Here is a 14,786-nt window from a genome sequence, read left to right as displayed (position 1 = left end):
TCGAGTCGCATGTCACACTACGAAAATGCTCCCAGCCGCGCATCGAAGCGCGAATCGACACAGAGCATTCAGTCTCGGCGTGAGTCGGGCCTGAAGAAAGACGCGCAGCACCGGTCTGAGTTTGGCATGCCTCGCGGTCCTCCGCCGAACGAGCCGCCGCAAAGTCCTCCTGTCGTGAGCAATGGACAGAGGGGGGCGCCGGGAGGCGTCATGCCTTCAACCGGAGCTCCTCCGGTCGCGGCTTCTCAGCGGGCTCCTCCTCAAGGAAGTAATCAGAGCACCGGAAAACTTCCGCATATGCCATTTTATTGGATGGAAATGAATAATGTCAAGGAAGAGGACGACGACCTTCATGACCCTACCAAGAACATGCCTGTTCGTGGTGCACCGCAGCGCGCCATCTTAAACCTTGGCGCTCTTACACTTCTGATTCTTGCTATGCTCATGCTCTTTGCTGGATACCCCATTCTTCACCATTTCACTCAGAAGCACGAGAACGATGACCGTTCGGCGATGATTGCCGAGTACTTGAAGTTCAACAACCCCCCGAACGTGGCGAGTGGCGTGCCGATCAACCGTGCAAACCACTCGAACCTGCCGAATGGCTACGATCAGGACCTCAAGATGCTCATTGACCCGGACACGCCTCGGGAGAACTATACGTTGTCAAGTACCTACACCAAAGCGGTGGATGCAGATGGAAATCCCAAAAAGTTCCAGCTTGTATTTTCGGACGAGTTCAACACAGACGGCCGCTCGTTTTACCCCGGCGAGGACCCATTCTGGGAAGCCGTTGATCTGCACTACTGGGCCACGAATAACTACGAGTGGTACGACCCCGCGGCTGTCTTCACAAAAGATGGTGCACTGCATATTCGTCTCGAGCAGCACGAGGAACACAACCTCAACTTCCGTGGCGGTATGCTCCAGTCGTGGAACAAGTTCTGCTTCACGGGTGGTATTCTTATTGCCAGTGTGCAGCTGCCCGGTTATACCAAGGTCCCGGGTCTCTGGCCTGCGTTCTGGCTGATGGGCAACTTGGGCCGTGCTGGCTACGGTGCGACGCTGCAGGGGACCTGGCCCTACTCGTACGACCAGTGCGATGTGGGAACGACAATGAACCAGACCATCTACAACTCTACCTACCCCGACGGGTTCCCCGCTGATACATTGAACGGTGGTGCGACTATGTTTAACCAGAAACATAACACGCGTGCGCTTTCGTTCTTGCCAGGCCAAAAGTTGTCAGCGTGCACATGCAAAGGCCAAGACCATCCCGGACCTTGGCTGGGTGATCGCTATCGTGGCCGTGCGGCACCCGAGATTGACGTGTTTGAGGCACAGCCGGACAAGAATGCTGGCATGAAAGTGTCGCAGTCGTGCCAGATTGCGCCGTACAATTGGCTCTACCAGATTGACTATCATAACAACACGCCATTGTATGACTTTTATGGCAACAGGGGTGGAGACATCAATATCTACACGGGTGAAATCACGCAGCAGTCGTTGAGTGGTGTCAACTTGGGCAGCCAGACGGCGGTGCAACATAATGCCGACTCGAGCGTCCCGAACGGCAAGTGGAACGATCCCAACTTTGCGATCTGTACGTTGCACTACTAACAACAGACTCGCTCGAGTATGCGCCAGGTTCCCAAGGATACGCTGCATGGGTCAGCGCGGGCAACCCCGCGTGGGAATTGCACTCTGAGGCTCTCCGTGCCGATGAACGATCCCAGGTTGGCGCACGTGAATTTCCGGCAGAGCCCATGGTACGTTTTCTCACTGATGCAGTACATTATTTTCAATCTCGGTATTTCCCAAAACTTTGGCGAATTCAGTTTTGCTGATCTCGAAGACGGGTGGCCCTTTGAGATGGTGGTTGACTGGGTCCGTGTCTACCAGGACCCCGACAATATCAACATCGGATGCGACACGAAGGATTATCCTACGAAGGACTATATCGAGAAGCACATGGAAGCGTACACGAACCCCAATCTGACGCTGTGGGGCAACACGCGCGATGAGGGTGGTTATGAAGGCGATTGGCCATTGAACAAGCTCTACTCCAAGGGCTGCCAAAGCTCGCCCAGCAAGTTCCCCGGCGACCCCGACGAGGATGAGTTGATTGCGCCGGTTCTTTCCCAGGCGGAGGTGACCAGAGGTATCTACACCTACTCCGACAAGCAGCAGGTCATCACCAAGGTTCTGCCGGTCCCTGGTGAATCCGGCTCGGAGCGCCCAACGTCTGCCAATCCGCGTTGATTCCCTGTCCATAGATTGGATTGGCCTGTGCATGAATTACATAATCCAAGGCACGCGGGCGTGGCACGCAAGGCACAGCAAGGAGCGCGCATAATGCACGTGGCGCGCGTAGAAGCACTTTTTGCCGTGCCAGCCGTTACGCGGTTCTCTTCGCGCTCGTTTCATTTGCAAATCCAAGATGGCAGATGAGGAAGTGACGTACAACGCGTCGGAGAAAGGCGACATGACGCTGAGCAGCCCTCCGATGCTGTCCAGCGCTGTGCTGCGCGAAAGTGAATCCTTCGCGCAGTCGGACACGTTCGACGCCAGCACGCCCAAGCTGCACCCGCCGCTCTTTGCATCGACGAGCACCTCCAACTTCAAACCGAGCCACTCGCTGGGTGGCATGACGCAAATTTCCATGGGCCAGCAGTCTGACATTGACGGCTACGGAAGCAGCTCGCCGCGCGAGTACGTGTACTCCCCGTCGCAGCGTGAGCTGCCCTATGGCGACTCGCAGCGTGAGCTGACCTATGGCGACTCGCAACGTGAGTTTCCCCACGGAAACTCGCAGCGTGAGCTTCCCTACGGCGACTCGCAGCGCCAGATTGAGTACAACAACTCGCCGCGCGATCAAAAGTTCGATGGCAGCGACAGTACGCCGCAAAACCAAGTTCCTTACTACTGGATGGAGATGAATGACGTTAAGGAAATGGACGATGATCTGCATGACCCCAACCTGAACCCTCCTACGCGTGGCGCACCGCAGCGCGCAATTTTAAATGTCGGCGCGCTGGTTCTTTTGATTCTGGCGATGCTCATGCTTTTTGCTGGATACCCTATTTTGCACCATTATACCGAGATGCACCAGCAAGACGACCGCACGGCCATGATCGCGTCGCATTTGAAGAATAATCGGCAGCCCAACATCCCGGCCGGTGTACCGGCTGGTCGTGCGAACAGCACCCAGTACAAAGGCTCGCCCGACGCAGATCTGCGGACGCTCATTGATCCAGACACGCCAGCGGATGCCTATCAGCTTGAAAGCACCTATTCCAAGGGACTGGATGCCGAAGGTAACCCCAAGAAGTTCCAGCTTGTCTTTTCGGATGAGTTTAACACGGCCGGCCGCTCGTTTTACCCCGGTGAGGACCCATTCTGGGAGGCTGTTGATCTGCACTACTGGGCCACGGGCAACTACGAATGGTACGACCCTGCTGCTGTCTTCACCAAGGACGGCGCACTGCATATCCGTCTGGAGCAGCATCCAGAGCACAATCTCAACTTCCGTGGCGGTATGCTTCAGTCGTGGAACAAATTCTGCTACACTGGTGGTATTCTCATTGCCAGTGTCCAGATGCCTGGTAGCCCCAAGGTCGGTGGTCTCTGGCCTGCTTTCTGGGCGATGGGCAACTTGGGCCGTGCTGGCTACGGTGCGACGCTGCAGGGAACCTGGCCCTACTCGTACGACCAGTGCGATGTGGGAACGACAATGAACCAGACCATCTACAACTCTACCTACCCCAACGGGTTCCCCGCTGATACATTGAACGGTGGTGCGACTATGTTTAACCAGAAACACAACACGCGTGCACTGTCGTTCCTGCCTGGTCAAAAGTTGTCGGCGTGCACATGCAAAGGCGAGGATCACCCTGGTCCATGGCTTAAGGAGGAAAATCGCTACCGTGGCCGCGCTGCACCGGAAATCGATGTATTCGAAGCGCAGGCAGATGGATCGGATGGTATGAAAGTGTCGCAGTCGTGTCAGATGGCGCCGTACAATTGGCTCTACCAGATCGATTACCACAACGATAGCAAGTTGTACGACTTCTATGACAATTACAGGCGGAAAGGTGGCATCAATATTTATACCGGTGAAGTCACGCAGCAATCGCTCAGTGGTGAAAACCTGGCCAGCCAAACTGCTGTGCAACATATCGCCTCGAGTAACATACCGACGGATGACCCTAACGATCCCAACTTTGCTCTTTGTACGTGTCCCTGCTCACACAGACTCGATGGAATATGCGCCCGGTCCTGATGGCTACGTCGCGTGGGTGAGCAATGGCAAGCCTGCGTGGGAGTTATACAAGGACGCCATTCGCGCTGACCCTCGTTCGGCGATCGGCGATCGTCAATTCCCTGCTGAACCCATGGTGCGTACTATTGATTCTAACGCAGTACATCATCTTCAACCTGGGTATGTCGAACAACTTTGGTGGTATCGACTGGAGTAACCTGGAAGATTTGTGGCCCTTCGAGATGGTGGTTGACTGGGTCCGTGTCTACCAGGACCCAGACAACATCAATGTCGGCTGTGACACGGAGGACTACCCTACGAAGGACTACATCGAGAGGCACATTGAGGCATACACGAATGCGAACCTCACGTTGTGGGGTAACACGCGCGACGAGGGTGGCTATGAGGCTGAATGGCCAAGGAACAGGCTCTACTCCAAGGGCTGCAACGGCAAGCGCAGCCAATTCCCCGGCGATCCTGACCAGGCCGAGTATGTCGCCCCGATCATTCCTTCGAAGTCTGTTACTGTGGGCATCTACAAAACGATCGAGGGTCAAAACCCCAGTATTACCAAGGCACTTCCCAACTCCAACGAACCCGGTGCGAACGACGCTATGACGAAGCCCGTGCCCACCGCCACCTCCTAGTCCCGTTCTCTGTGAATAGCTGACCGTATCAAAGACATCACGTGACAATGAGCGTCTCGCAAAAATTTCGTGCCCAATTTTCGTGTGGCGGGGCAGTGATTCGAACGACGAGGGTGCAGATTCGCTTTCCCATACGCACCGTTTTCTCGCCGACAACCTCTTTTTACGCTCCACTGCATAGTAGAGTGCGTCGCGAGGAGACGTGTGTCGTAACTCGTGCTAACCACGCCACTGCCACGGAAGAGAACGCCAGTGTTGTGGCGTCCGTGCAGTGTTCGTGACGCGATCCTTTGCGGAACATGGCAGGCGACGACGCGAGACGCGGAGCCAGACAGCAAAGTGATGTGCCGACCAGCAGCGTGCCATCATGGCATAACGCCGCGCAACAAGATGGTATGCCCCAGGGACCGGCGACTTCGCTACCGATCCAGCCGATCCCCGTCAACGCGGCGGTCCCGGCGCCAGTAGGGCCATCCGCGCCACAAAAAGAGTGCGTGCCACCGAAGGAGGCATTCGCACAGCACCCAGGGGACTTTATGACGAATATGGCACCGCCAACGCTACAGGATCTCGAGAACGACGGTCGGTTAGCTGACGCGAACAGCAATCCCGGCATGAACTTGCTTCTCTCACTGACCTTGAAGCTCGTGCCGAATGCCAAGAATGGCGAGATGGGGAATACATTCGACTTTGCGCACGCGCCGCCAATGTTGCCCAATGGACCTGGGCCTGGCGAGGCGAATGCTGCCCTGAGCCAGAATGCGCCGCCGCCGCCGCCGGTGAGTGCCGTGCCGGACATGCGCCCTGCTGCGTCAGCAGCGCCGATGGCGCCGCCGCTCGGGACAGGCAAGGCCCCGCCCGTGCTGGACGGTATGCCCAATGTTCCCCCCCTCCAGGAGCCGCTTCTTCCCCCATTCCCCGCGCCGGGGGTATCGGGGAATGGACCGTTCCCTGTGCCATTTGGGCCATTTGATCCGACCACACAGCTAGATTCGATTGCGTCTGCTGCGAGCGAGACGGCGGCGAACGAGTTTAGCGAAGGCATGTACTCCAAGCCCCCCACCGACCCTGCCGTCCAGTTGCCAACGATCCCCCCCCCTTTCTTCCCCCCGCAGTCGCCTGCCTCGTACCTGTCAATGATGCGACAGGCGTCACTCGGTGCGCAGAGCTTTGGCGGCCCCCGTCTGGATGCCACGGCCGGCAGCACGCCTGAGAGCGTTGCACGCACGCCGAGCCCGTCCAACGTGCAAAACGCGATGCTTTACGGCCCGAATACACCGCGATCGATCGCGACGCCGATGCCGATCTCGCGCGATGCGTCGTTCGAGTCGCAAAACAGCCTCTTGCACCTCTCGGCGAGCGAGCCCGAGCTGCCACGGCCGAATCTGGTCAAGCTCGAGCGCGACTTGTCTGCGCCCGACTCGCTGCGCCATATTCCGCGTGCGGACGAGGAGGAGGCGCAGCGCAAGGCGATCGAGGAGGCGGTGCGCAACCTCAGTGCGCACCACCAGATGGCTTCGACGGCTGCGCTGCAGCACCACCAACGCAAGATGGGCATGCCGCTCAAGCACGGCGACGAGCCGCTGCCGAGCCATGTGGCGGCCAAGCACGCGCTCGAGCCGTTGAATGGCCCGGCGAAGCGCGCGCGCTCCGACACGCCGCATCCGCCCGAGTTCAAGCCGCAGCTCTTGTCCAAGAGCGGCGGCACGACGCCGGTGCTTGCGCGTGCCGAGGAACTGCAGCGCTCTGCGTCGACGTCGGATCTTGCGTCGCAGAAGCGCTTCCAGTGCCCGAAATGTTCGCGCGCGTTTGCGCGTGCCTATAATCTGAATACGCACCTCTCGACGCACGACCCCGACCCCAACCGGGCGAAGCCCTTCCCGTGCCCGTACAAGTCGTGCAAGTCTGAAGGCGGGCGCTCGTTTTCGCGCAAGCATGACCTGCAGCGCCACGTCGCGAGTGTGCACGAGTGGGAGCCCGAGCCGGGCGTTAGCGAGAGCACCGGCGAGGTGGTGAGCGGCGGGGACACGGGCGGCCTTGCCTCGCTGGGCCTCGGCGCGCCCGGCAAAAAGTTCCGGTGCGACAAGTGCACGCGCGCGTTTGTACGCCGCGATGCGCTGCGCCGGCACCACTGCGAGCGCATGGCCGAGCACACGGACGATGCGCGCGATTCGCAGCCCGACAGCCCAGCGTCACCGTACGCAGTGCGCAACGTCTCGGGCGACGTTGTGCACCAGGTTGCGCTGCAGCTGATGGCCGAGGCCGAGGCCAAGGGAGAGACACTGAATGCAGGCGACCGCCATAGTCCTGTGGACGCCTCGCGCAGTTCGTCTGCGATCAGTGTCGCACGGTAGATAGGGCAATGTACTATATCATGCTATGCTTTCCGCTGTTTCTTCGCCGCGTCTTGGCGGGGATTGCGCTCGGCGACCGCCTGCTCGAGGACCAGCTGCAGGACGGTGACGTGCTCGGTGAGGATCGTCTCGTCGCCCGCACGCACGACCAGCGCCATGCGGTGCGGCGTGTTGGGCGGCTCGGCACACGCACGCAGCGCCTCGGCCGTCTGCTGCCAGGCGAGGGGGTACGACTCGAGGCGCTTCTGCATCGCCTCGAGCAGGACCGAGGCGACGGCGAGGTGCAGCACGTCGTTCTCGGTGCGGCGGGGGCCGCGCACGTCGATCTCCTCCACGGCGTCGAGGCGCGCGTTGGGCAGCGCATTGCGCTTTTGCGCCTTGGCAAAGGCCGTCTCGGGTGCACAGAGGAGGCGCGCAAAGCTCACAACGTCCTCGGGAATGTGCGACGCGGCGCGGCTCAGCGCCTTTTTCTGGCTCTGGGGGGGCTGCGTCACGTCCAAGCCGAGCGTCGAGCCGTACGGCGCCTCATTCTCGGGCTTGGACAGGCGCGAGAGCAAAAAGACCTCGTCCATCCCCAGCTCGGTGCACGCCCATTCGAAGCGCGTGGCGGCCAGCGCCTCGATCTGGGCCTGTGGCGCGCCGGTGGCGAGCACAATCTTGGAGACGGCCGCGTCCACCACGAGCTCGGCAGGAAGCTCGACGAGGTCGCCGCGGTTCGGCTCGTCAACAAAGCCGTAGCGGCGCAAGAGGTCGCTGTTGGGGGGATTGCCGTACGTGTTGAGCATCTGCTCGCCGACCGCGACCGGCTTGGTGCAGCGCATCTCGAGCACCTCGCGCTTGTAAAAGAGGCGCGTGTTTTCCGAGCCGAAGCGCGCGTTGAGCATGTCGGCCATCGGCACCATGGAAATGTCGCGCACGTTTTCGTCGTCTTCCTCCTCCTCCTCTTCCTCGTCGTCGTCCTCTTCCTCATCGCCTTGCGCGATTTCCTGGACCGACTCCTCGCCCTCTTCCTCGCCGGGCATCTCGCGCTGGACGCTCACCTCGGCGGGGTTCGAATGGATGTCGGCGTCGTCCGACTCGGCGTGCTTCAGGTCGCGCTTCACGTGGAAGCTGCGGCTGAGGATCGACGAGCCCATGCGGTGGTACATGGCGAGGCTGTACCACTGCGCAATCTCTTGGGCCGCATTCTCGCCGTCGGTGCCGACAAAGACGTGGGGGTACTGCTGGATGTAGGGCAGGACGCATTCTTGGTAGTCCTTTTCTGCCTCGTCCTGGCCGATCTTGTCGACGAGGTCAGTGCCTGCGAGCTCCTTGACCTCGTCAGCCGTCCAAAACATGGGCGTCTCGAACGTCGACGGCATCACGTCTGGGTCAGAAAGAAAACGTACCAAAGTAAGGGCCCCACGACGGATCCGCGCCGTGCTTTGCGCGCCAGTGCTCGTACATCATCATGAGGATGAGCGGGCACCAACCCCGCTCCACGAGCTCTTCCCACTTGACCGACGTCGGGGCCTTGGCTTGCTCCGCCGCCGTGCATGCGGGCTCGAGGTGCGACGTGCCGAGGTTCATGAGGATCGTGCGTGGGATCGCAAACACGCGCTCATTCTCCGCAAACGCGCGCGTCGCGACGAGTCCACGCCCCATCCCCGGCACCTGCTGCAGCGTGCATCCGGGGTCGATCCACCCCTGGTGCGTGGTGAACCACTGCACGAATCCTTCCGCCTCCTTGTCCTGGGCCATTGTAGCTCAAAAAAAAGTCTGTGCATATCGGCTTCCCCGATCGGGCCGTGCGTCCCGTAACTCCACCATGCCATTCCAACTCACGATCCAGAACCGCGGCCCGATCAAGGGCGGCAAGTTCCCCCTGGAAGTTAACCTGCCCGACGATGCGACGCTGGCAACGCTCAAGAACGGCATTGCCAGCCTCGTCAGGCCGCTAAACATTTATCGCCAGCGCATTACCGACGAGAACAAGGCGCCGCTGGTCGGAGACGAGAAGCGTCTCGGAGACCTCGGCGTGAAGAGCGGTGCGACGCTCTATGTCAAGGACCTGGGCCCCCAGATCTCGTGGCGTACCGTCTTCCTGGTCGAATACGTACGTGGTACGACTAACGCAGTTCGGCCCGCTGTTCATCCACCCCCTGATCTACTATGCCGCGCCTAGCATCTGGGCGTACTTTGGCCGGCCTTTCCAAGTATCCGACATCCAGAGGTACGTTTAGATACTAAAACAGCATCACGCTCGGCCTGGTTCTCCTGCACTTTATCAAGCGCGAGCTCGAGACGGTGTTTGTGCACCGCTTCTCGAACGCGACGATGCCCGCCTTTAACATTATCAAAAACTCGACGCACTACTGGTTGCTCTCGGGTGTCCTGCTCGCCGTCGGCGTCTACTCGCCGTACCACGGCGAAAAGGCCGTGCGCGGCACCGTGCGTGACGACCCCTACTTTATCGCCGGATGCGTCGCCGTGTGGCTCCTTGCCGAGCTCTTTAACCTGCAGTCGCACCTGATCCTCCGCTCGCTGCGCCCGGCCGGCACGCGCGTGCGCAAGATCCCGTACGGCGGCGGCTTCCGCTGGGTCAGCTGCCCGAACTACTTCTTCGAGATGGTCGCCTGGTCCGCTGTCACGGTGCTCACCATGTCGTTCGCCACGCTCCTCTTTACTGTCGTCTCGACCGTGCAAATGACCCTCTGGGCCATCAAGAAGCACAAGGCGTACCGCCGCGAGTTCAAGGACACCTACCCCAAGGACCGCCGCATCATGTACCCCTTCGTCTTTTAAATAGCACGTGACGTGTGTTGTGGCCTCCATGGAGAGCATCACGAGCGACGCGGAGTGGAAGGCGCGCGTGGCGCCACTCCTCGCCAAGATTGCTTTGGACGATACCGAAGATACGTGGGAGACTGTGTATGATGCGCTTGTAGAATTTCAAACGCTCACAAAATCGGGCGGCGCACGCGTCGCGGCGTACGTGCCGACGGTCCGCCGCATCGCGCCGGACCTCACACGCGCCTTGCTCTCGGACCGCACCAAGCTGACGGGCGCCGCGTCGGACGTGATTAATTCCATGGCGCCGCGCCTCGGCGACCGCTTCGCGGGCTTGCTGCCGATGTTCTTTCCGGCGCTCGTCACGCTCTGCGCACGTTCCAACAAGGTCATGGCGAAGCGCGCGGAAAAGAGCATGCAGCTTATCTGCCGCCACTGCCAGCTGCCAGGCGCCGTGCCGCACCTCGTGCGTGCAACGAACGACAAGAACACTGGCGTACGCGTCGCGGCCATCGCGACGCTCATCGTACTGGTCGAATCAAGCTCGCCCGAACGGCTCGACAAACGCGTGCCGGATATCGAGCAGGTGCTGCGCGAGCACGCAGGCGATGCGAGCGGCGAGGTGCGCCAGCTCTGCCGTACACTCTATTCCCTCTATGCCGCACAGTGGCCGCAGCAGTACGCACGGTGGGCGCCGAGCTTGCCGACGACCACGCAGCGGTACCTCGGCACGCCCGCGCCCGTGACGCTCGCGCAGAGCGTCGAGGCACGGCCCGCGCTGCCTATGCGCAGCGTCTCGACGCCAAGCGCGCGTGCTCCTGCAACGACCGTGCCACAACGTGCGGTATCCTACCAGCCCCCTCGTACAGCGGTGCGGCCCGAGGCGGCGCGTGCCACGGCGACGCACGCGCGCCACGCGCGTCATGCGGCGACGGCAACGCCGCGCGAGGTGCGCCCAGCTCGCCAGGCGAGCGCGTCGCCGCCCCGGAGCGCGTCGCCTCCTGCCAAGCCAGCGCTTCAGGGGCCTGCGCTTCAGGAGCCTGCGCTTCCCGAGCCCCCCCGCCGCTTTGCGACGCCGAGCGAAGGCGTGGCGTACCGCCTGGCACTCGCGCAGCAGCAAGCGCGTGCGCGGTCCGAGCAGCGCGATGCCACACGGCCGTCGCGCGCGCTGCTTCCTACGGCCACGACCGGCGCGGCGCGGCGTGTCAAGGTCGGCAAGTCGGAGCCGTCTGCGCGGGCGGCTTCGCCTCCTCCTGCATCTCTGAGCCCACCCGTGCTCTCCACCACGCCCTCGCGCAAGCCCTACTCCGCGCTGCCCGAGCCGAGCGAAAATCCTCTGTGCGCCGGCGCAGAGAAAAAAACAGACCCTCTGTGCGCCGCATCCCCGGTGCACCGTGCGCAATTTACCCCCCAGCGTCGTCCGTTTGGTGTGGTGAATGACTCCCGGACCGAGAGCCCGTATCAAGGTGAGCGGCCGTACGTCGCGCCTTTGTAGTATATGTACACTAGCTAGACTGGATTAGCGCCGCTACGCACCCTCGAGAAAGTCGGCGGCCATCAGGCTGGGTGAGTAGAGCGACGTACAGTTCGAGCGCTAGCTCTGGGGGAATTTTCCGCTCAAAGTCCTTGATATTAAACTCGGTGCGGTCCGTGTTGCGCGCGTGCCACTGCAGGTACTCGACCACCTTTTCGAGCACCTGGCCGCGGATCTGCAGCCGGCACTCGCCGCTTTCTGCCTCGGAGAATCCTGCGTGAGCAAAGAAGCGTACCTCCCGAGTCCATCGAAAGCATCGTCTTGATCGTGCCACTCAGCTCGGCCCACCGCCGATCAATCACAAAGCGATAGCCATCCTGCATTAGCCTACGAACCTACGTCGCTCACGAGCGTCACCCAAGCAGCCGGCATCGTGGGCGAACGCGCCGCGCGCTGCATATTCGGCCGAGACAATGGAGTTGCGGCGACCAGGGCTCGTGCAGCAGTCTCCCATGCTGCCGGCGCTTTATTAGCCTTGTTCCAGGACATGCAACTCCGGTCTGTGTTTCTTCCCGTACCGCATCCTTCGCAAAGCTAAATTTTACCTTGAACCAAGTTTATGGGCGATTTCCCCGGTGGTGTTGGACAGCCGCCAGGTCACATTTCGATGAGTGACCCTTCGCAAGCCCCACCGCGTCCGTCGGCGGCGGGGCGTTTTCGCAGCTTTGTTTGCGGACGCTGCGGCAAATCGTTCTCGCGTGGTATGTATTGTAGCTCATGGCAGAGGACCTATTGCGCCGCCACCAGAGCCGCGAGGCCCGTGCGCTGGCGAACCCCACCGTGGACCGCCAAAAAAGCTGCTACGCGTGCGCGAAAAGCAAGGCGCGGTGCGACCTCGGCGTGCCGGCGTGCGAGCGCTGTCGCAAGAGAAATATCCATTGTGTTTATGCCCCGCACACTGGCAATCCCAACGTGCGCAAGGCGCGCGAATCAGGTCTCATGGGGCAGTCGCAGTGGACCGACGCACAGAGCGTGCGCGGATCGCCCTATCTCTCGAGCACGTCGCCGCCGGTATATCCGCGCAGGGAGAGCACGTCCATGCAGTGGCACGCGTCGCTCCCTAACCTACACATGCCCGAGCCGGCCGTGCCGATGAACACGGTGCCCACGACTGACCTGTCGGGCGACGAGCCGGACAGCGACAGCAACAACACGATCGACTCACTCGACTCGCACTTTACCGGCATGCGCTGGGAAAACGCAGAGCCGCGCCGCTCGTTCAGCTCCGTGTCGTCGAACGAGGACAATGTCTATCCGTTTGGCGTTCCGCCAGTGTCCAACACCGAGTGGCCTGTGCAGGACACGGCCGTGCCCTCGATTCAGATTCCGGGGCCGAGTAACGGCCACGCCCTCTTTCAGGGACAGAGCAGCATGCCACAGCTCTCGGGGGGGCTCGTCGACATGCTCGGCCGCCCGACCGCGCCGCCAGACGCGCCGCCGGTCAAGACAGAAGGGGGCGCAGAAAACGTCGGGATGCCCCCTCCGCCCAGTGTGCCCGCACTCTCGGTGGATGCGCTCGCGCCGTCGCTGCGCCGCGATATGCCGCCGCCGCCCCGGCGGCCGTCAGACCTGGCGCGCCTCAGCACCGGCGGCCTTGCGCCGGGCAACTTGCAGCTCTCGATTCCCCACACGCCGAGCCGCCTCTCGAACGTCGCCACCTTTTCGCCGAGCCACTCGGCGATGGTGCTGGGGCACATGGACCTCTCGGCGTGGCTGGACGATCCCGTCGTGCCGTCGCCCCTGTACGAACTCGGAGCGTGCACCGGCTGGAGCGGTCTCATGTCGGCGATGGACGTCGGCAAGACGCCGACGGCGCACTCGGCGCGCCACAACGAGCGCTACTCGCTCAAAGGCCCGCGGCCCCAGGTGCTCTCGCAGTCGGACGAAGGCATCTCGGCGCCGAGCAAGAGCACGTCCGACTCGGACTCGCTAACGCCCGTCTCGCCGGTGCTGATCAGCTCCGTGGACTGGTGGTCGCGGGACAAAGGCGCGCAGGAGCGCTTCCACCGCTACATGCTCACGACATCCCCCCCTCATGGCCTGTTGCGCGAAAACGATTTCCGGACGACACTTGCCATGTCGGCCATCTCGCGCTTTGTGACCTACTGCACCTTTTTGTGCTTGGCCGAGCCCAATGCGCCACAACCACCCTTTTTGCACCGTCATTTGCTAGTGACACAACGTAATACCCTTCCCGAGCCGCTTTCTGTCGCGCGCTGCGCGCTCTCTGCCCTGACGCTGCGCCTGCCGACCAGCGAGCGATGGGCCTGGACGCAGGTCGCGACCGAGCTCGAGCGCCATATCCACAGCGCGCGCGATCTCACGACTAAACTCGGCCCCTGCTTTGAAACCGAGGTGCCCGTCTCGAAAAGCGTCGAGCAGCAGACGTACCTGGACCACGCCCGATCCTTTGAGGGGGCCATGGAGATCATGGCGCTCCTGCAAGCCATCTGGCTCTACGTCGTGGTCGGCGCCTTTGGCGACGCGCTCGACGCCCAGAGTGCCGACGGCCAGGCGCGCTGCACGCTGACGCACCGCGTATGGGACGCGACGCTGCTTCCGAATGCCATCGACGCGCTCCAGTCCCTCACGCATCTCGCTGCCTCGCTCGTGAACGACCTGCAAAAGCGCGCCACGCCCGAGGTGCCGGGTCCCAGTACCCAGTCCAGCGAGATCAGCGACTTTGTCTGGTGGGGACTGTGTGAGTCGCTGCGTCGCACGGTGCTTGCATCCTACTCGCTCCTGGTCCTCTTGCGCTACATTCTGAATGCGACCGAGGAAAGCAGCAGCCCGTCGGACTCGGTCGGGATCGCGACCCTCGGCCTGTCGCCCTTCCCTGCGACGACGCGCGGCACAACGCCGTGGGCGTCGAGCGACTGGCGCAACGTGATGGCGGTCGAGCTGCCTGCTGTCGCAGATATCTTTGAAGCAGACCGCGCTGGCCTCTGGCGGACACACCTGGACAACCGCCAACACATGGACGGCTCGCCCCCTACGCTCTCCCTATTTCATGCGCACCGACCCAGCCACGTGGATCAGTCGCGGTCCGAGATGCAGTTCCTGCTGGACTCTTACTTCCACCAACACGACGAATTTACGAACGTGTGCCTTTCCGTACTGTTTGGTTTGACGTCGGACTCGTAGACGTACATAGACGTTCCCGCTAATTGCTGCTCCCAGTGTGGCCCCGGCGTGGGTGTTTAGTCAGCACCGCGGGCCGC

The 14,786-nt window shown here is 61.6% G+C and overlaps 8 protein-coding genes across 8 annotated transcripts; 6 read left to right on the top strand and 2 right to left on the bottom strand.

Annotated features, from left to right (window-relative positions):
- Positions 1–312: 312 nt before the first annotated feature.
- On the top strand, positions 313–2,262 carry MJAP1_002675 (uncharacterized protein; the record flags this gene model as incomplete). The annotated part of the gene is made up of 3 exons (XM_060266609.1): positions 313–1,603; positions 1,627–1,769; positions 1,792–2,262. 3 exons carry the CDS (start codon positions 313–315, stop codon positions 2,260–2,262), a joined length of 1,905 nt encoding a protein of 634 aa, XP_060122592.1.
- A 178-nt stretch (positions 2,263–2,440) lies between these two features.
- Positions 2,441–4,908, top strand: MJAP1_002674 (uncharacterized protein; the record flags this gene model as incomplete). Its single annotated transcript, XM_060266608.1, has 3 exons — positions 2,441–4,232; positions 4,255–4,397; positions 4,423–4,908. 3 exons carry the CDS (start codon positions 2,441–2,443, stop codon positions 4,906–4,908), a joined length of 2,421 nt encoding a protein of 806 aa, XP_060122591.1.
- Positions 4,909–5,453: 545 nt separating this feature from the next.
- MJAP1_002673 (uncharacterized protein) lies at positions 5,454–7,262 on the top strand (the record flags this gene model as incomplete). The annotated part of the gene is made up of 1 exon (XM_060266607.1): positions 5,454–7,262. The coding sequence occupies one exon, from the start codon at positions 5,454–5,456 to the stop codon at positions 7,260–7,262; it is 1,809 nt and encodes a 602-aa protein (XP_060122590.1).
- Positions 7,263–7,285: 23 nt separating this feature from the next.
- RMS1 (Ribosomal lysine N-methyltransferase 4) lies at positions 7,286–9,002 on the bottom strand (the record flags this gene model as incomplete). The annotated part of the gene is made up of 2 exons (XM_060266606.1): positions 7,286–8,628; positions 8,651–9,002. 2 exons carry the CDS (start codon positions 9,000–9,002, stop codon positions 7,286–7,288), a joined length of 1,695 nt encoding a protein of 564 aa, XP_060122589.1.
- Positions 9,003–9,069: 67 nt separating this feature from the next.
- Positions 9,070–10,046, top strand: TSC13 (very-long-chain enoyl-CoA reductase; the record flags this gene model as incomplete). Its single annotated transcript, XM_060266605.1, has 3 exons — positions 9,070–9,357; positions 9,380–9,474; positions 9,497–10,046. 3 exons carry the CDS (start codon positions 9,070–9,072, stop codon positions 10,044–10,046), a joined length of 933 nt encoding a protein of 310 aa, XP_060122588.1.
- A 28-nt stretch (positions 10,047–10,074) lies between these two features.
- Positions 10,075–11,526, top strand: MJAP1_002670 (uncharacterized protein; the record flags this gene model as incomplete). The annotated part of the gene is made up of 1 exon (XM_060266604.1): positions 10,075–11,526. One exon carries the CDS (start codon positions 10,075–10,077, stop codon positions 11,524–11,526), a length of 1,452 nt encoding a protein of 483 aa, XP_060122587.1.
- Positions 11,527–11,540: 14 nt separating this feature from the next.
- ELC1 (elongin C) lies at positions 11,541–11,937 on the bottom strand (the record flags this gene model as incomplete). The annotated part of the gene is made up of 5 exons (XM_060266603.1): positions 11,541–11,545; positions 11,568–11,593; positions 11,616–11,778; positions 11,801–11,882; positions 11,905–11,937. 5 exons carry the CDS (start codon positions 11,935–11,937, stop codon positions 11,541–11,543), a joined length of 309 nt encoding a protein of 102 aa, XP_060122586.1.
- A 345-nt stretch (positions 11,938–12,282) lies between these two features.
- Positions 12,283–14,709, top strand: MJAP1_002668 (uncharacterized protein; the record flags this gene model as incomplete). Its single annotated transcript, XM_060266602.1, has 1 exon — positions 12,283–14,709. One exon carries the CDS (start codon positions 12,283–12,285, stop codon positions 14,707–14,709), a length of 2,427 nt encoding a protein of 808 aa, XP_060122585.1.
- Between the last annotated feature and the right edge of the window lie 77 nt (positions 14,710–14,786).

Source organism: Malassezia japonica, chromosome 4 (genome assembly GCF_029542785.1).
Source record: "Malassezia japonica chromosome 4, complete sequence".
Taxonomy (NCBI): Eukaryota; Fungi; Basidiomycota; class Malasseziomycetes; order Malasseziales; family Malasseziaceae; genus Malassezia; species Malassezia japonica.
This window is presented reverse-complemented; position numbering and strand designations above follow the sequence as displayed.